The following is a 22,065-nucleotide window of genomic DNA, read 5'->3' on the forward strand; positions in this document are numbered from 1 at the left end:
CACTATTACAGAGAATATATAATTAAATTTTTAAGCTGATTCATTTATCAGAACTCGAGATATCGTGTACACCGTATACAAAAACTTAGTTTCGAGAAAAATGCGTTTAAAGTTTCATGTGCCGCAGGTACGCGCTTTGGAGCGCTTCGGGAAAAGGTCGAAATTTCAACGAACAAAAATTTAGCCAGCTGTAACATATATTGTACCTTATTTAAGAGGGTTCAAAGTATTTTTTAAGCTAATAAAAAAAAAATCGATTTTTTGAAAAATTCACAGTAGACTTCCCCCTTAAAATTCCTGACTGAAATTATTTCACACCAATCATCCAGGCAACAAAGCGCATGGTAGCCCAGCCGTAATTATGCAACAAACCATCAAATGCATTGAAATGGACGCCTACAAAAGAGACAATATTCAAGCTACGACGTTTCAAATTAAAAATCAATCAGGATTCTTGACAATATCCAGCACCTACTGCTCGCCGAAGTACAACAATACGTCTACCCAATATCTTGACTACGTGAGAACTCTTGGTAGCCGGTTTATTACCGAAGGCGACTACAATGCAAAAAACACTGCATGGGGATCAACGCTGATTAACGTCTATATCTATAAAAACATAACTATCAAACTATGATCTATCATCCGACCACTCACCAATACTCCTGACATTTCTCACCACACCTAACATCGGAATAAACCACAGAAGAGCATATAATAAAAACACCGACTGGAATGCTTTCCGCGAAATAGGTACTACGGCATGCTCTTAACCACAATGTTCCACTTAAAACTGAAAAGAAGATTGATAGTGCCGTTGCGCACTTTGCGGACTCAATTATTGATGCGGTATCTAAATCGACGACATTAATCAAGACTAAAAATAAGAAAAATGGCGTCCCAAACTCCATAAAACAGGCAATAAAATTGAAAAGAATACTAAGGAAAGAGTGGCAAACAATAAGACATCCCGCAGATAGAGCACAACTTAACAAGATGACAAAAGGCATTAAAAAAATGCTTAAGGACTTCGAGGACAAAAAATTTAGAACTTTTTGTCCAACCTAGATCCAACAAAAAGCAACAATTGCTCACTCTGGTGGACAACATCGAAGATCAAGAAAACAACACCTCACCAACATGCAATTTTAAACGAAAAAAACACATGGGCCAAAACGCCAAACTAGAAAAGGCTAGTGTGCTCGCGAGACACTTCAAAAAGATATTCAAAAATCAAAAGGACACTCAAAATTATGATCAGCCTGCTACATCTGACACAGTCAACAAACTAATCAAAAAAGTAACTCCCGACGAAATTCGACGCAAAATCAAGGCCATGAACAACAAAAAATCTACTGGATATGACAAAATCAATGTACAAATATTGAAAGAGCTACATGATGATTGTATAAGAAACATCTTTAACTCATCCTTCTTCTTCTTCTTCTTAGCCTCACAGTCCGTGGTGGACCATAGCTTCATCAACAATTTTTCTCCACTTTATTCTATCCATGGCTACATCTCTCCAGTTGTGTACGTTCATTTGCTTAAGATCTGATTCGACGTCATCTAACCATCGCTTTCGTGGGCGTCCTCTTTTTCTTCCTCCAATTGGTGTTAAAATAAAAGCTTTCCTAGCATTTCGCTCTTTCGGCATGCGCAGTACGTGCCCAATCCATCTAATTCGTTGGGCTTTGATAAAACGTATTATATTTTGTCCTTGAACGATTTCTTCGATTTCATTATTGTAGCGAATGCGGTAGCTGCCATCTATTGTTGCAACCGGACCATATATTTTCCTTATGATACGTCTTTCGAAGCACATCAGCTGATGAATGTCATTTGTTTTCAGCGTCCATATTTCTGCACCATATGTAAGGACGGGTCGTATCAGTACTTTGTACATTCTTATTTTCTGTGCTCTGGACAAATCTTTTGATTTAAATAGTTTTATGTTAACGTAGTAGGCGTTATTTGCAGCTTGGATTCTGTCGTTAATAGCTATCGCCGAAACTTTATCTGCTGATAGTTTAAAACCCAAGTATTTAAATTCAGTGATATTTTCGAAAGCAAAGTTGTTAATACTTAGGTCATCGCGTGTCGTGTTGTTGACTGACCGAATCATGTATTTGGTTTTCTCGGTATTTACGTGTAGTCCCAGAGCTTTTGCATCTTTATCAATACATTTAAAGACGCGTATAAGAGTGTTTCTATCTTTAGCCATAATAAGAATATCATCTGCGTAGGCACATATCTGAAAATCATTATTAAATAATGTTCCATTCGTGTTTATTTCTTTAACAGTCGTGTGTAGCATTAAATTGAATACTAAACATGACAATGCGTCTCCTTGTTTTACTCCGGATATGATTTCGAATGGGTCTGACAGGCTTCCTTGCACCAGTACTTTACTTGTTGTGTTCGACAATGTACAGAGAATCAAATTAATTAACTTCAGAGGTATTCCAATTTTCTGAAAGCAGTATTTTATCCGTTTTCTATTTATACTGTCAAATGCCTGTTTGAAGTCAACAAAGAGGCAAAATATATCAATTTTATATTCGTAAAACTTTTCGAATATCTGGTGGACAGTAAAACCTTGATCAATCGTTGAGCGGTTGTTTCTAAAACCACATTGGTAATCGTCTAGGATGTTCTCAGCATAAATATTCAGCCTTTCAAATAGAATGCTTGTAAATACTTTATAACCTGTATTAAGTAAAGATATGCCTCTGTAATTTTGGCATTCAGTTTTATGTCCTTTAGACTAAAATATTTCCCCCTTCCATGGAAAGTTTCAGAAATAATAGCATTGCCGAAACCAAATAAAGACGCCAGTAAACCATCATCATATTGACCTATAAGCTTCTTACCATTTCCTTCAAAACTATTTGAAAGCTTGAGCCATGATCTTCTTGACCCCATCATGGTAGGTAGGTAGGTAGGTAAGGTGGCAAGAGTACCCCAGGTACACTACAAGTAGCACTTACGTGCCGTTTTGATACCATAAAGTGGACCACTACCTGTGAAAGGATTAAGGGAGGAGATAAGACCGTCTACAGCCATCCAGTGCTGTTGATGTAGCGGAGGAGAGAAAAGGGATCTAGGCTGGAGAATTTCATCAAGTCATCCCCAAAGGGGACGCTGAGGAATCTCAAGCGCCTAGCCGCCAAAGCCGGACATCTGCAGAGAAAGTGTTCCACAGTCTCTTTCTCTGCAGGATCCCCACAGCTTCTGCAGTGGGGGTTGTACGGAATTCCAAGCTTCTCCGGGTGAGTGCCGATCACCCATTGGCCAGTGATCACCGCAATGAGTTTGAAAATTGAATGGCGGGAGGTTCCCATCACCTCAAGCGTTCTGTTAATATCGTATTGAGGCCATAGTGCTTTTGAAATGGCACACGATGAGACAGACCTCCATCTGTCTTGCGCTTTTCTTAGAAAGAACTTGTGTAGTTTCCCTTTAACGACGGCCAAGGGGATACCGATGTCTGAGAAGAGGGCAGCTGGATTGGGTTCTGTCGCCCCCTTCCTGGCAAGCTCATCGGCAATTTCATTTCCCTCTATATTCCTGTGCCCAGGAACCCAGATGAGGGAAATGTTTCCTGCACGTTCGAGGCGTTTAAGTTCCTCCTTGAGGAGTTCACGAGAAGAGAGCTGCAATACGGCGACGACAGTGCCTTGATTGCAGCTTGGCTATCGGAAAAAATTTTAATGTCTCCCTCCCAACAGCGATCCCGAAGCATTTTGCATGCCTGCAGGATCGCGAAGACCTCTGCTTGAAAGACGCTGCTTGTCTCCGGCAGTTTATAGGAGACCGAATTGCTGGCTGATTTGGAGTAGACCCCCGCTCCCACTCCAGACTCCATTTTGGATCCGTCTGTGAAAACAGAGGCATCTATATCCGCAACAACTCTCCCCTCTTTCCAATCTTGTCTGCTCGGAAAGATAGCCCTAGCACAACCCTCAAAGCACAGTTTGCGGATGGAGAGGTCGGTGCGAATATCAGAGAAGGAAGGGGAGATCTGCTTCAAGATGCTGCTATGCCCTACAGGGAGTTGTCTCCAAAGGCCAAACTCCTTCAGTCTAATAGCACTCTGAGCAGCAATGGACTTAACCTGCAGATCCACAGGAATTAAGTGGAGAATAACGTTGAGCGCAGCGGTGGGACATGTCCTACAGGCACCAGTGATGCCTACACATGCAGTTCTCTGCACTCTCTCTAATTTAATGAAGTTGTAGCCCTTCTGAAGAGCTAACCACCAAACTAGGCAACCGTATGTCAAAATTGGCAGAACCACTAAGTTGTACATCCAAAGTACGACACGTGGCTTGAGGCCCCACCTTTTGCTGAACATAGATTTACAGGCGTAGAAGGCTATATTAGCCTTCTTAACTCGATTTTCTATGTGCGGCTTCCAGTGGAGCTTGGGGTCAAGTATTACACCAAGATACTTGACTTCCGATGAAAGTGTAAGACACTGGTTGTTAAGTCTAGGAAGCTTAAAAGGTGGAGGCTTGTATTTTCTGGTGAATAGCATCAACTCTGTTTTGTCAGAGTTGACTCTGAGACCGCAACTGGCGGCCCATCTGCTGAGTGTAGCCAGTGCACCTTCCAGAATTTCAGCCATTACTGATGGGAAGGGACCTGAGACCATCAGGACCAAGTCATCGGCATCTGCTACCACCTTTACACGCCGAGAAGATCTTTTGAAGAACGGGAACCACCACGGTTTTAGTCTTCTGAAGCATTACTGGCATGATACCATCGATGCCTGGAGATTTGAAAGGGAAAAACTCTCGATTGCCCAGTTTATTCTGTTGACGGACAAGACCGGTGTCAGGGACATCACAGGTAACCCCTTCTGCCGGTTCGCGTCTTCGTTACAGACCGGATTAATAGAGTTTTCCGGGAAATGGGCATCAATAAGGATTTTTAAGGATTCGCCTGCAGATTCGGCCCACTCCCCGTTCTCTCTTTTGACAAGAGTTTTACAGGAGTGGTCCTTGGATAGGATCCTGCTGAGTCTGGCCGAGTCTCTTACGGATTCGATGGATTCGCAGTACTCTTTCCAAGAGTTGCGCTTCGCATCTCTAATGGCTTTCTTATAAGCTTTCAAGATTTCCCGATAATCTTGAGAGTTCCGTATTTGGTAAAATTTGTTGAAGACTCTCCTAACCTTCTCTTTCAAGTCGGTCAGCGTCTTGCTCCACCAGGGAGGAAAGTCTTTCTTGCTAAAGGATACTGGACAGGCCACTTTGAAGGCAGTCTGATAGGACCCTTCTAGGTGTCTAACTTGCGTGTCCAGTTGTTCCTTAGTGGAAGTCAAGAACTTACTCCTATTCAGCTTCTTGCAGAAAACCCTGTGGAAAAGAGACCAGTCTGTTCGTTTAGGGTTCCTGCGGGGTAGCAAGGTCTCCCGAACGAAATCGATTTCGTAGAGGATCAACTTGTGGTCCGAAAACGAGTTCCTCTGGGAGACCGTCCAATTTTCAACCCTAACAGCAGATGAGTTTGTAGAAAGAGAGATATCAAGAACTTCCTCCCAACCACTTGATGTTCCCGATGCCGGGAAGACAAAAGTTGGCGAGTTGCCCTTGTTCCAGATAAGTAAATTACGGCTTAGTATAAAATCAAACAGAGACTCACCCCGTTCATTGATCTCGCTGCTGCCCCAAATGGTGTGTCTGGCATTCGCATCGCATCCGATCAGGATGTTCTCCTTATTGGGCTGGAGAGTATCCACTAGATGTTGCAACTCCTCAGGAGGCCCCGATCTGTCATGGGCCATGTAGGCAGACACCAAGCAGAAGCAACTGCCACAGGATGGTTCCATCCTGACCGCAGTCACATCCGGTGAACTGAAATTAGACAGCAAAAAGGCATTAATTGTGTTCCTTACTAGGATACAGGCCCTTGGCTTACCATCAGTTTGGACATGAAAAAGGTCATAGGATCTGTCCCTCAGTCCCATGATTTTTTGCTGCCAGATCCATGGCTCCTGAACCAGGCAGACATCGATGTCCTCCTCCCGGAGGGTGACTCGTAGGTTATCTGTGGCTAGTTTGGAATGACGAAGGTTAATTTGTAATACTTTTAACAACCTGTTCAAAAGTGTTACTTACCTTTACGACTGCTCCCCCAGTTCAGAGTCTGCGTCCGTCCCAGACAGCCGCAGATCGTCGAGCAGCTTCTTGGTGTCATCCCCCAATTTCTCCAAGTCATCGTCCAGGGCGACAGAGGCGGGGAAGACCTTCACTTTGGCCAACCTGAGGCCAAAGCGAAGTTTAAACTGCTGTTTTTGGAGTGCCTCCAGCGACTCGTTGTTGATCAGCAGTAATATGGCTGAGCTATGCTGCTGAGGTTCTTCTACTTTGATGACAGACCAGTCATCCATAGGAACCTCAGGATTCTGTAGCTTGAGACACGGGACAATTTTCGAACTGTCCAGCTCCATTTTCGGCAACCAGATTCTGGCTCGTGGTCGCCTGGGAATTTCTGAGGCAGGGATGAGCTTTAGCGAAAGCCCTTCCCAGGCGTTGCTAACCGTAGCAAGGCTCTTCTCCAGAAACTCCTTCGAGTACTGATTGGCACATTTTATCACCCTGCAGCCTCGACACATTTCACCTGAGTCGAAGAGCGGAGGTGGCCCTTTTTTATCCATGAGCTGTCTGGCGACCATGCCCGATAGCCGTCCCTCAATGGCATCCCAAAGGGGTAACACCGCTCTTCCACTATTTGTTTTCGCGTCCACGAGGGCAACTTGGAGATGATCTCTGGCCACCTCACTGTAAGCCGCCCTCGAGGCCGCGCCTGCCGCACTGGTTGAAGGGCCCCCAGCCCCCTGGGTTGAGGAGTATTTGCTCCTTTTGGTCACACGTCCACTCACATCCTGTGAGCGGTTGCGTTTAGCCGAGCTCCGTGCCGGCTTTGGCTGTTGTTGTGGTTGTTGTTGTGGCTGGTTTAATTTTGCTGCGGACGCGGCCTCGTACTCTTTGATCGCGGCCTCGTACTTCACACGGTCCTCAGCGTCCTGCTCGTGCGCTTTACCGGCTTGTTCATTCTTGGCAATCTTTGCCAGAATGAATTTCGCCCTCAGGTAGCGCGTTTTGAGCAGGGTACCGGACAACTTCTTGTTCGTTTTCTTTTTGGTGACCTTCGCAGTGGTCACCGGGGCATCATTGCCAGGGGTCACCTTGGCGGCATTACCAGAGGCCCCCAAGGAAACCATTCCAGAGGCCGCCTTGATTACCTCACCAGAGGTCGTCTTGGTAGCCGACTGGAGAAGGCTTGGTCTTAGAAGCAGGGTGCTGTGTTTTGCACCCCTCGAACATGGCTCGACGATCGTTTCCTGGCTGGAGGCCAGAAGATCGTCCTCGGAGAGAGTGCCCAGCACACTCTCCGTTAACTCCTTTACTTCTTCTTTTGTTTTTTTTATTTGTTTTAGAATCCATTAGCTTTTTGGTCCCACGAGTAGGCACGGAAGGGGTGGTCCGCCACGGCAGAGCCGGCATGCCGTGGTAAGGCACTTAATACAACCGACCTAGCCTGGGCGTCGGAGGGGACCGTTAAAGACTGGTTAGACAGACTGGACAGAAGAAATAGAAAAAAGCTAATGACAAACACAATAAAATGGAAAAATACGGACCCAACAACCACACCCTCACTTCCAAAATTAATTTTTAAAGAATATACGAACACATATATATGTTATATAAATCGATATCTAACGGACAACCAAACATATTTAGAAGAAACACAGAACCTGGAAGAATACCAAACATTGATATACACAGTCGCAACAACAGTAATAGAACTAAATCAACAAAAAATATCCAACAATAAGTACACAATAACCAGAAAACGAGCCCCAAAATGGCAAACTCGCTTAAATACAAAAATCAATAAATTAAGAAAAGACATAGAGGAAACAAACACAATACAATAGAGGAAATACATCGAAGAAAGTCACCAAACACTTGAAGCGGTTGACAGGGAAGAGCAAATCCCTCCCAATCACGCTGGATACGTTGAAACAAAAATTAAAAGTATACGGATATAGGCTACGTAAATATAAAGAATCAAACGAACGGAAGAAACAAAATAGAATATTTAAGTACAACGAAAAAACCTTTTATAAAACTCTAACAGAAAACAATCATCAATTAAACATAAGTCCTCCAACAAAACAGCAAATACAAACATACTGGCAAGATATATGGTCCAAATATGAAAAACATAATAACAATAACCCATGGATAAAACAAGAAGAAGAAACACACAGTACTATCCCAACACAAGAAAACATCACTATAACCCTACCAGAACTTTCAAGAACTATCAAAAATACACACAACTGGAAATACCCCGGAATAGACCACATCCACAACTATTGGTACAAAACAATAACATCGACACACAATAGACTACTAAAATTAATAAACGATACAATAAACCAATCAAACACCCTACCAGCTTTTCTTACTCAAGGAATAACATTTATTAAACCAAAGAATGAACAAACCAATAATCCAGCAAATTACAGACCAATCACATGCTTACCCACTCTTTACAAAATTATCACATCACTAATGTCCCAAAAAATATACACACACCTAATAGACAATAACATTTTAACAAATGAACAAAAAGGATGTAGAAAACAAAGTCAAGGCTGTAAAGAACAAATAATAATAGACCAAACAATCACACAACAAGCCATTAAAGAACAACGAAATCTACATACATGTTATACTGACTACAAAAAAGCGTTCGACAAAATTCCACATAGCAGGCTGTTACAAGTTCTAAAAATATATAAAATACACCCAAAATATATACAATTCCTTAAAATAAATATGGAAAACTGGACAACAAAAATACTTTTACAAACCCCATCCATAAATATAACAACAAATGCAATTAAAATAAAACCGGAATATTTCAAGAAGATGCACTAAGTGCGCTCTGGTTTTGCATATGTCTGAATCCACTCTCAAACATACTCAATAAAAAAAAGTATGGATTTGATATAAAAAGTCAAAAACAAAATATTCACAAAATAAATCACCTATTATACATGGACGACATAAAACTATATGCGAAAAATCAACAAGAACTACAAAGATTAATAAAAATAACTGAGAAATTTACTATAGACATAAAAATGGAATTTGGAATAGATAAATGCAAAACCCAACATATAGAACGCGGACAATGGACGGACAGAAACACAATAGAAATACTAAATAATGAAACTCTCCTAAATATGGAAGAGAATGAGTTTTATAAATACCTAGGTTTTAAACAAAATATAAAAATAGACCATACAACAACTAAAAAAGAATTAACCGCTGCGTATCTAGCGCGTATAAATAAGATCCTGAAAAGCTACTTGAACTCGAAAAACCTTTTTAAAGCCATGAACACATATGCGATACCGTTGTTAACATACTCTTTTGGAGTAATCAAGTGGAGTAATACAGATATCGAAAATCTAAAGATAGCCACAAGAACGAAATTAACAAAACATAATAAACATCACCCACATTCATGTAAAGAGCGTATAACAATACCCAGAAAAAATGGAGGAAGGGGACTTATCGATATCCATCAGCTTCACAAAAACCAAATAAATAACTTAAGAACATACTTCTACAACCAAGACACATCCCTTCATAAAGCAATAGTACTAGCAGACAAAGAACTAACGCCCCTTAACCTCAACAACCAAAGCCTTATTCTACCAAAACATACAATAGAGGAAACCATAGCAGCATGGAAACAAAATCAATTCACGGTAAACACCCACATATAGTTAACAATGTCAACATAGATCAGCAAAACACATATACGTGGCTACGAAAAGGAGATCTACAAGCAGAAACAGAAGGATTCATCATTGGAATACAAGACCAGATCATAGCCACAAGAAACTACAGAAAATACATAATAAAAGATTCAACCATCACATCCGACAGATGTAACATATACACAGAAACTATAGACCACATAACAGCGGGATGCCCAATGCTCGCTGGGGCAAAATACACACAAAGACACAATACAGTAGCCAAAATCATCCACAAGGAAATAGCCACATTTCTCAACTTAACCAATGACACAGCACCATATTATGAATATACACCTGAAACCATACTAGAAAACGAAGACTTTAAACTATACTGGGACAGAACCATATACACTGACAAGACAATAACATGCAATAGACCAGATATAACAATAATAGATAAGAAAGAAAAAACCACACAGTTCATAGAAATAAGTGTCCCTAATGACGTTAATATACACAGCAAATATACAGAAAAAATTGAAAAATACATAGAGCTTGCGCAAGAAATCAAAAACATATGGAAACAAAATGAAGTGAAAATAGTACCATTTAATATATTATTTCAGCAACAGGAATATTACACAACACTTTCATACAAAACCTAAAATCAATAAATATAAACGAAAAAACACACGCACAAATACAAAAAGCTATTATACTGAAAACTTGTAATATAGTAAGGTCCTTTCTAAACCAGATCTATTAAAATTTCACACTCTTGCAACACTCTTAACACAAAACAACAGAGCATTGTCCCTTGATACCGATATCCGGGACACATGTTATCTCCGGTAGTTGCGAACCCTACCGAGATGGAGTAACTCTATAATAATAAAAAAATAATAATAATAATAAAAACAAAAAAAAAAAATTAATTCAAAATTTAAATTTTTTTTTCAAAGAAAAGAACTACTATATAAAAAACATTTATTCTCCTTTACCAAATTTAATCACTATCATAAAATAACAAATTTTAAAAATACTAAAAATGGCAAACCCAAATAATTTAATTAGGTCACCAGTGTTAAATACTACTCCTGCACCTTCCACCTCCACTCCCAAAATTTCCGTAATCTAAGCCAACCTTATTAGGACTATGGTTAACCAAACCTTAGAAGCAATCGGACCAAATCTAATCCAAAACGCACTTAATAGTAAAATAGCCCCAATAAAAACAAAGCAAACGACAGAAGAACAGTTTAGAAACAATAGGAACGAAATGGACTTTCACTACGGGAATTCTCCGGCAACGCTCCTGGAAAACAAGCGTTGAACGCATCATGAAAATATATGAATGCTCAAAAGGCACACCCAAATATTTTGGCATTTTAAATGTTATTAGAAACAAAATAATAGGCAAGGCAGATATTGCATTAGAGTCATACAATACACAGACAGCAGTCTCTCGCTGCTTGACCACTCTTTACGCAGACAAGAGAGATATAGGCACACTAGAATATCAAATGACGTGCCTAGTGCAAGGGCGACTAAAAATATACGAATTTTACCAAAATGTTTACGGACATTTATCCCTAATCCTAAACAAAATAGGATGCATGGAAATTGGTAAAGATGCAGTCCATTTACTAACAGATAACTACCGTGCTAAGGCCCTCAACACTTTCGTTAGAGGACTTTCTGGCGATCTCCCCAGGCTTCTTGGCATAAAAGAACCGAAAAGCCTCCCCGAAGCCCTCCATCTATGTCTGAAGCAAGAAAATCAAAACTTTAGGGCGACTTATGCAGATAATCAAAATAATAAGAACCCACGTACATTTAACTCACCATTTAACTACCAACGGCAATATCCTAAGCAACAACTCACTCAAACACGGTATCCACAAACACCAAACCGACAGCCTGCACAGACAAAATTCTATCCAGAACTTGCATATATGTATACCTCAACCACCACCAAAAGCTAACAGCATACAACTATCAATACCCACAACCATACCCCCAACAATTCACAAATCATAACCCCAATACACTTTACCAACAAAACAGGTATCAAAACCAGTATCTTCTCAACCAACAACAAAATTATCCCCCACCACGTCCGCCTAAACCACCTCAACCGATGGAAGTAGACCCAAGCTAACGAACAAACGCTGTTAATAACGCAAACAGACCAAAACCACAAGATTTAGGAAAACGACCACCTTCGAATTCCGCTAGAAATCTCCCACCACCGAAAATTCAGAGAAATTTTCACATTAATTCCGAACAGTTAACAGAGGAACAAGATTATGAAGCCCAATACGACTCAGACATGGACTGTGACCAAAACTTAATGCCAAATGGCGAATACGAACAGTCACGCGACCTAACTGACGTACATTTTTTAACACACTTTTATTAGCTCGGGTTGTATGTATGTAGCGGAATCTTTGTGCTTAATTTTCACTGGCTTCTAAAAATCGGATCGACTTGGAATTTTGCACACCTATCAAGGACCGATGACAATGCAATAATTTGATAAAAGTTTTCAATTATCCTTATTAGGATTTCTTTTTTTACTACTGTGGGCAAAAAGTAAGGTGAATTTGGTTGTAAAATGAAAAATCTTTATTTATTCTTGTAAATCAATTTCATCCCCCCAACACATGGTTGACATGCTTGGTAGGCAGACCAACGGTACCACACAATTGTGTTGCTATGCAGAGGGTGGTTAGTTGGGCCAGAGAACAATTGTTGTGTTTTGGTCTGCCTGCCTAATATACTGTTGCCAAGCCAAGCGCAAGCAGTGATCACTGTTTGTTGTTATGCAGTGGGTTGTTTTGTGAGGCCAGGCGAGAGTCTTTCTATTTGCGCTGCCTGCCCAGCATCCTGTTGCTAAGGTAAGCGCAGGTAGTGATCATCATGTTTGTTGGTGTTGGGCTGCATGTCAAACTCGAGCATTGATGTTGCTATGCTGTGATAATTTGTTGTTATTATAAAAGGCAACAATATCACAATGAATTTTGTTAGGCAGGTGGCGAGCATATTGGGGCTGTTGGCAATGGGGTTTTTGTAGGCAAGTGATCACATCATACTAGTCTGTTGTCAGGCTGCATCGACTGAGCTTAAATGTCAGCACTGGGCTGACAGAAAAAGCGGTAGGGTATGTGTGTGTTTCGGTATCATACCTTAACTTATACAAATTTACATAAACTAACACACAGTTTTCAATAAAATTACATTATGCACATAAGACTAATTAAAAGTGGAAGTCGAGAAGGATATAACGAGCTTTGGATTCTACAAACTCACTTCAATTCTAATTATTACATTTCAATTGAATTAATTTTCAGACAAATAATTATAAACATTTCAACACGTCATTTCTCCATTAAGCAAAAAGGAACTGTTTTCGTCAGTTATTTTTGGCGCGTTTCTTCTGGCAGCCTGCCATTTCGCCTATCAGTTGTTCAAACTCCCGTAATGTGTGAGTGCTGCCAAGTTTTGAAACGTCCTCATGGGCGCTCTCTCTCTCCAAATGAAAGAGTTCCACATCTTATTATCTATGACACACAATACAGCATAGATGACTAGATGTGAAACTCTTTTTCTCGTGAGAGCGCTGAAAAATGTGCATTTTTTATAACATTCGCCAATATTGCCACACCGGTAGAAACATGAATTGGGTATTTTTTAAACAAAGGTCTGGAATTTTTAGTTTCCACACCATTATATGTAAATGAAATTATTTAAAACTGATATACATAAGTTATTTAATAATAATAAAGTTATTAACCCGAAAAACATAAGTTATAATTAAAAAGATGACTTATTGCGATTTTTTAATATAACACAGAAAGTGGGTAACAAAACAAAAATTCTCAAACAACGAACAGAATAAGTTAAAGCAGATTACCTTTAATTTTTGTAAAATATCTCAAAAACAAGTTCAGTTCCCTTACCTACGCTTTTCAACCATAGAATATTTACGTATATACAAATTTGTATAAACCAGCACACAGTTTTCAATAAAATTACATTATGTACATAAGACTAATTAAAAGTAGAAGTCGAAAAGGATATAACGAGCTTTGGATTCTACAATTTCACTTCAATTCAAATTATTACATTTCAATTGAATTAATTTTAAGACAAAAAATTATAAACAATTCAACACGTCATTTCTCCATTAAGCAAAAAGGAAGTGTTTTCGTCAGTTATTTTTGGCGCGTTTCTTCTGGCGCCCTGCCATTTTGCCTATCAGTTGTTCAAAATCCCGTAATGTGTGAGTGCTGCCAAGGTTTGAAACGTGCTCATGGGCGCTCTCTCTCTCAAAATGTAAGAGTTTCACATCTTATTATCTATGCAATACAGATTTCACGTGATATTCGAGCTTTTGCGCTTAACGACTCAACAACTATTCGTGGGAATAAAAATGACGCTTGAAACTATAACACAAAATAAGAGGAGATTGGCGGAAAAAAGAACACTTGAAACTGCAACACAAAGAAAGAGGAGATTAGCGAAAAAGAGACAAAAATTGAAAGAAAAATGTTCAGGATGGACGAATGACGAAATCGTCGAGAGGAAAACCAAAAGGCGACTATATATGAAACAATATAGGGCCTCACAGTCAGAAGAGGACAGAGTTGCCCGATTACAGCAAATGAGGCAACATAGCGCTGAATATCGAGCCTCACAGTCAGAAAGAGACAGATTAATTCGTTTGCTGCAAATGCGTCAACGAAACGCAGAGGCGAGGAGATTAAATAGAGCCAGCATAACCGGCTTCATGCAGTCAATTAACACGTTTTGTGACAAGATCTGTGAAATTTGCACTAAACGGTGCTATTAAAATCAGATCTCTAAGTGGATTGTAGACACCAAATCAGCACCATATTTGCCTAGCGAATTAAAACAAACAAATTGCTTGATGGTTTGTAAACGATGTAAGACTCATTTGAGTTCAAAGAAAAATGTTGCACCGTCTAGATTTTATTGGAACAATTTGGACCCAGGATCCGTTCCAAATGTAATAGCGGAATTATCACACGCCGAACAACGGCTGATTTCACGCATTATTCCATTTGTAAAAATTATCAAGCTAAGTGGCGTATTCGGGCCAATAATGCTGGAATAGTCGTCATTACTGAGCGTTTAGAGAATATTAACATAACACGACAGTTTTCGATATATAAACAAAAAGTATAGGATGCACTCAATTGCCTAATTTTGAACAATCCACTTTACAAAGATGTTACAGTCGATCAGAACGTCGTAATTGAAGAAAATGATATTATAATAGTAGAAGAAGCACCTGCCGAGATTGCTGTAGAGGCCAATGATGAACCTACTGAGGATGCTAGTACTTACATGGAAATTAGTGACTCTTCGAGAATTGTACGTGCATCATGGCATCAAAGCAACGATCTCATATTCACATCAGGATTCGCAGGAGTTCAATGTTGTGCGATGGCATTAGCTAACATTCTCCGGGCTGGCATTCTTTTACCACACCATTGGTCTACAAATATTCTTAATTTAAATATGAAAACAGGTGACCAAATCTATAGCAATATAAGATTTCAAACGGAGAGAAAATTTGCGGCTCATCCTATAGAAAATGATGGCTACCTGTTAGTAAGAAACTTCACAGTCATCCAAGATGACTTGGTCACATTCGGCAAAAGATTTCAGATCACTTTTGACGAAGAACCAGGTATATTTGGAAGCTTGAATGACAAATTAAATGAAAGAAATCTTGGAAGTACTCTTCGCCAAGGTTTGGAAGATATGTTCATGGTATATAACGCAGGCATACTAATAACAGAGGGTTATTTATTTGGAGTAATGCATTATAATAACAGATATTACTTCAGCAACTCACATTCTTGTGGCCAAAAGGGAGCTAAAGCAAAGGGCAATAATGGAAAAGCTTGCGTTATTGAATGTGATAATTTGGACGAGTTCGTGAGGATATGTAAACGCACAACAGGCAGCAAAAATGTGCAGTTTACTCTTGATTACATCAATGTTGAAGTCTTGGATATACATATGATTCTAAAGAGGTAGAAACTCGTGAGAGTAGTGAAATGGTAGCAGCAGTATCCCAAATAATCACTTTTCAACAGAATTTAACTGATCAAGCTATTCCACTGCAGACATCAATGATGGCACCGATTGGTGTAATGCCTCCTAATGTCGAAGATGAGATACAGGTCTAACGAAACCTTAATGAAATTACCCGCAAGACGAAAGATAACATCGTCAATGTGGGCCATGAACTTAAAGCAGAAGAATTTGCCTGGTACTTTTTGTTTCCGTATGGGAAAAATGGCTTCGCAGAACAGAGGCCTGTTAAAATTACGGCATTAGACTACTATCAGTCTAGAATTTTGGGAAGTGACACAAGATTCCTACGTAACGATTCTCTTTTTTACGCTTTATCGTTCTTTGAATATTATCGAATCAAAAGCACGATATCAACATGTGGCACGAAAATTGTAAATCAAGAAGGTGCTGTTGAAGATGTCCACCTTTATCTCAAGAATTTGAGAGGTTCTGCAGCCTATTGGAGATCAGATTTAAATGAACTATTGGCCCAAATTAGATGTATAGGACATATTTTGTGACATTTAGCTCAAATGATCTCCACTGATTAGACCAACGAAAGGCTTTATTAATAGCCGACGGTAGACTTGATGTTGATCCAAGTACAATTGACATTTATGAGACCCAACGTCTTATCAAAAAGTACCCAGTGATTTTGAGTCGACATCTTATGATCAGAGTCAATGCTCTAATGAAATTCATTAAAAATAATGATGAAGTATTTGGAGGAAAAGTAAAAGACTTCTGGTGGCGTATCGAGTTTCAGAATCGTGGAAGTCCTTACCTTCATATGGTAGTTTGGATTGAGAATCATCCAGCATTTGATACAGAAGAAGGAATACTTCTACATGATCGTAACTGCTGGTGTAAAATTCCTACAGAAGAAGAAGATCCATGAGACACGAATAATATCATATTCTTCAGACGATTTTCCCCGCAATGGGGGCAGAATTTCCTTACTTAAGCGTCGTAAAGAAGATGCTTGGGTAAATAATTACCACCCAGAGTTATTGAGACTGTGGACAGGTAATATGGATATTCAACCGTGCGGATCAAACGAAGCGATAGCATAATATATTGCAAAGTATCTATCGAAAGCAGAACCAGAGGGTGTCGATGCTGGAACTGCACAGGCAATACAACAAATCCAACGCGAAGAGACTGACCTTTCACGCAAACTCTTCAAGATATGTATGAAGATTCTTCGTGAACGACAAGTATCAGCTGCCGAATGTGCATATCGGCTTTTTCATATCCCATTACGAAACAGTTCGCGACCATGATGCCTATGAGGAACAAACAAACATGCGTCGCCCACTCATTACTCTGTTGGATAAAAGCAAAATGGTTGTGAGAAATGTTCCTGCAGTTGTCAGAATGCCATATTTTATAGCAGCTTCGGATCCAGAAAACTTTCCCTACAGCTTACTTCTTCAATATATGCCTTATCGTTCGGAAACTGAAATACTTGAAGGCTTCGATAATGCCAAAGAAGCTTTTGTAGCTCGAGAGAGTCGTTTAAGGGAAACAAGTAGACATATGTGCCAACATCAAGAACGCGACCAACAGCTGTAAAATGCATTCAATCAGATACATGCTTTCGAAATTTTGGAGCAGTCAGTGATTATAAATCCTGAACTTGAAGAGGAAGAGTTACCAGAGAAAGAAATGAGCAATGATCAATTCCAAAGAGCGCAAAATGCGATGAATGTTGATCAAAGACAATTAGTTGTTCTTGTCACAGAGAGTATTAAGAATCAATTCAATGGTGATATGAAACTGGAGAAAATTTTCGTAACTGGTGGAGCAGGCACCGGGAAAATATTCCTCTTTAATCTATTAAAAAACCATGTCAACCGATATTATGGAAAACCGGTGGTAAAAGTCGGTGCTCTCACTGGAGTTGCAGCACGGTTAATCGGTGGTACAACGCTACACCGGCTGTTAAAACTACCAGCACAAAAAGATGGAGTAATTGTAAGCATGCTACTTCTTACCGCTAATTATTTGAGAGGAATGCGTCAATTATGGCAAAATATTGAGTTTCTGTTCATAGATGAAATTTCTATGATACCCTATGAGATGCTTTGTATGATCGACTCTCGTTTGCGACAACTGAAAATCCCAGACGCTTGTTTTGCTGGCATAAACGTGATACTCTTTGGAGATCTAATGCAGTTACCACCTGTTAGAGGACATCAAGTTTTTCAACAACCAGATCATATGAAGCCAGCTACACATTTGTGGCGACAGTTCGGTCTGGTTGAACTTAAACAAAACATGCGTCAACAAGGAGACACAACATTTATAGATGTACTTAATGCCCTACGAGTTGGAGAAATGACGTCTAGGCAACTTGAAATCCTTCTTGAAAAAGTTTCAACGGATGCGACTAATGAATTTTCGATTGAGAAAGCATTAAGGATTTACCCAACGAATGATCAAGTTGCTAGACACAACGAAAAAGTTCTCCAGAGTTTTGAGAATAAATGGACAGTTATTTATACAATAAAAACACAAGACCAACTTATTGATGCCACTCGTAATTTAGGTAACAAGGACTTAAATTCTGTGATACCTAATGATATTAATAAAACAGGAGGCCTTCCGAAAGTACTGAAAATATTCGCAGGGGCTAAAGTGATGTTGAGGTCGAACATTGACGTGTCAAAAGGTTTAGTAAATGGCAATTATCTGGCCAAATTTTCGCAGAGACCAACTATACGCGGAAGACATCCCGTCAGTCCGTATCGACTTCGGTTCTGATGGTGTGCACATGATTAAACCGATCAAGTATTTCAGTTTCCGAACGATAAGGCATATATTGAAAAAGTAAGCTGTAGGAAAAGTTTTCTGGATCTGAAGCTGCTATAAAATACATGGCACTCTGACAACTGCAGGAACTTTCTCACAACCATTTTGCTTTTATCCAACAGAATAATGAGTGGGCGACGCATGTTTGTTTGTTCCACATAGGTATCATGGTCTACGCTTTCCTCGGTATCGCATAACTTTTTCGGAAAATGTGGTTCAAACAACATAGCAAACTCTGTAAGACTCATGTTCGCAAAATCGTAGTCAGGATGTTGTAATGGACGTTTTTCATATCTTTCAAAGATATTGCTGTAGTAACCAATTGCGTGTCCGCTTCTATCGAATTGCAATACTCTGTAACGCTGTTCTGGCTTTCTTGTGTTTAGTCTAGTGTCAGTCTCTTCGCGTTGGATTTGTTGTATTGCCTGTGCAGTTCCAGCATCGACACCCTCTGGTTCTGCTTTCGATAGATACTTTGCAATATATTATGCTATCGCTTCGTTTGATCCGCACGGTTGAATATCCATATTACCTGTCCACAGTCTCAATAACTCTGGGTGGTAATTATTTACCCAAGCATCTTCTTTACGACGCTTAAGTAAGGAAATTCTGCCCCCATTGCGGGGAAAATCGTCTGAAGAATATGATATTATTCGTGTCTCATGGATCTTCTTCTCTGTTGGAATTTTACACCAGCAGTTACGATCATGTAGAAGTATTCCTTCTTCTGTATCAAATGCTGGATGATTCTCAATCCAAACTACCATATGAAGGTAAGGACTACCACGATTCTGAAACTCGATACGCCACCAGAAGTCTTTTACTTTTCCTCCAAATACTTCATCATTATTTTTAATGAATTTCATTAGAGCATTGACTCTGATCATAAGATGTCGACTCAAAATCACTGGGTACTTTTTGATAAGACGTTGGGTCTCATAAATGTCAATTGTACTTGGATCAACATCAAGTCTACCGTCGGCTATTAATAAAGCCTTTCGTTGGTCTAACCAGTGGAGATCATTTGAGCTAAATGTCACAAAATAGGTTGGGGCTCCTATACATCTAATTTGGGCCAATAGTTCATTTAAATCTGATCTCCAATAGGCTGCAGAACCTCTCAAATTCTTGAGATAAAGGTGGACATCTTCAACAGCACCTTCTTGATTTACAATTTTCGTGCCACATGTTGATATCGTGCTTTTGATTCGATAATATTCAAAGAACGATAAAGCGTAAAAAAGAGAATCGTTACGTAGGAATCTTGTGTCACTTCCCAAAATTCTAGACTGATAGTAGTCTAATGCCGTAATTTTAACAGGCCTCTGTTCTGCGAAGCCATTTTTCCCATAGGGAAACAAAAAGTACCAGGCAAATTCTTCTGCTTTAAGTTCATGGCCCACATTGACGATGTTATCTTTCGTCTTGCGGGTAATTTCATTAAGGTTTCGTTAGACCTGTATCTCATCTTCAACATTAGGAGGCATTACACCAATCGGTGCCATCATTGATGTCTGCAGTGGAATAGCTTGATCAGTTAAATTCTGTTGAAAAGTGATTATTTGGGATACTGCTGCTACCATCTCACTACTCTCACGAGTTTCTACCTCTTTAGAATCATATGTATATCCAAGACTTCAACATTGATGTAATCAAGAGTAAACTGCACATTTTTGCTGCCTGTTGTGCGTTTACATATCCTCACGAACTCGTCCAAATTATCACATTCAATAACGCAAGCTTTTCCATTATTGCCCTTTGCTTTAGCTCCCTTTTGGCCACAAGAATGTGAGTTGCTGAAGTAATATCTGTTATTATAATGCATTACTCCAAATAAATAACCCTCTGTTATTAGTATGCCTGCGTTATATACCATGAACATATCTTCCAAACCTTGGCGAAGAGTACTTCCAAGATTTCTTTCATTTAATTTGTCATTCAAGCTTCCAAATATACCTGGTTCTTCGTCAAAAGTGATCTGAAATCTTTTGCCGAATGTGACCAAGTCATCTTGGATGACTGTGAAGTTTCTTACTAACAGGTAGCCATCATTTTCTATAGGATGAGCCGCAAATTTTCTCTCCGTTTGAAATCTTATATTGCTATAGATTTGGTCACCTGTTTTCATATTTAAATTAAGAATATTTGTAGACCAATGGTGTGGTAAAAGAATGCCAGCCCGGAGAATGTTAGCTAATGCCATCGCACAACATTGAACTCCTGCGAATCCTGATGTGAATATGAGATCGTTGCTTTGATGCCATGATGCACGTACAATTCTCGAAGAGTCACTAATTTCCATGTAAGTACTAGCATCCTCAGTAGGTTCATCATTGGCCTCTACAGCAATCTCGGCAGGTGCTTCTTCTACTATTATAATATCATTTTCTTCAATTACGACGTTCTGATCGACTGTAACATCTTTGTGAAGTGGATTGTTCAAAATTAGGCAATTGAGTGCATCCTATACTTTTTGTTTATATATCGAAAACTGTCGTGTTATGTTAATATTCTCTAAACGCTCAGTAATGACGACTATTCCAGCATTATTGGCCCGAATACGCCACTTAGCTTGATAATTTTTACAAATGGAATAATGCGCGAAATCAGCCGTTGTTCGGCGTGTGATAATTCCGCTATTACATTTGGAACGGATCCTGGGTCCAAATTGTTCCAATAAAATCTAGACGGTGCAACATTTTTCTTTGAACTCAAATGAGTCTTACATCGTTTACAAACCATCAAGCAATTTGTTTGTTTTAATTCGCTAGGCAAATATGGTGCTGATTTGGTGTCTACAATCCACTTAGAGATCTGATTTTAATAGCACCGTTTAGTGCAAATTTCACAGATCTTATCACAAAACGTGTTAATTGACTGCATGAAGCCGGTTATGCTGGCTCTATTTAATCTCCTCGCCTCTGCGTTTCGTTGACGCATTTGCAGCAAACGAATTAATCTGTCTCTTTCTGACTGTGAGGCTCGATATTCAGCGCTATGTTGCCTCATTTGCTGTAATCGGGCAACTCTGTCCTCTTCTGACTGTGAGGCCCTATATTGTTTCATATATAGTCGCCTTTTGGTTTTCCTCTCGACGATTTCGTCATTCGTCCATCCTGAACATTTTTCTTTCAATTTTTGTCTCTTTTTCGCTAATCTCCTCTTTCTTTGTGTTGCAGTTTCAAGTGTTCTTTTTTCCGCCAATCTCCTCTTATTTTGTGTTGTAGTTTCAAGCGTCATTTTTATTCCCACGAATAGTTGTTGAGTCGTTAAGCGCAAAAGCTCGAATATCACGTGAAATCTGTATTGCATAGATAATAAGATGTGAAACTCTTACATTTTGAGAG

The 22,065-nt window shown here is 39.5% G+C and overlaps 1 protein-coding gene across 1 annotated transcript; it reads right to left on the bottom strand.

Moving 5' to 3' along the window:
- Positions 1-6,127: 6,127 nt before the first annotated feature.
- Positions 6,128-7,231, bottom strand: LOC129250302 (uncharacterized). Its single transcript, XM_054889938.1, has one exon. It carries the CDS (start codon positions 7,229-7,231, stop codon positions 6,128-6,130), a length of 1,104 nt encoding a protein of 367 aa, XP_054745913.1.
- Positions 7,232-22,065: the final 14,834 nt, after the last annotated feature.

This window comes from Anastrepha obliqua, chromosome 6 (genome assembly GCF_027943255.1).
Source record: "Anastrepha obliqua isolate idAnaObli1 chromosome 6, idAnaObli1_1.0, whole genome shotgun sequence".
Lineage (NCBI taxonomy): Eukaryota > Metazoa > Arthropoda > Insecta > Diptera > Tephritidae > Anastrepha > Anastrepha obliqua.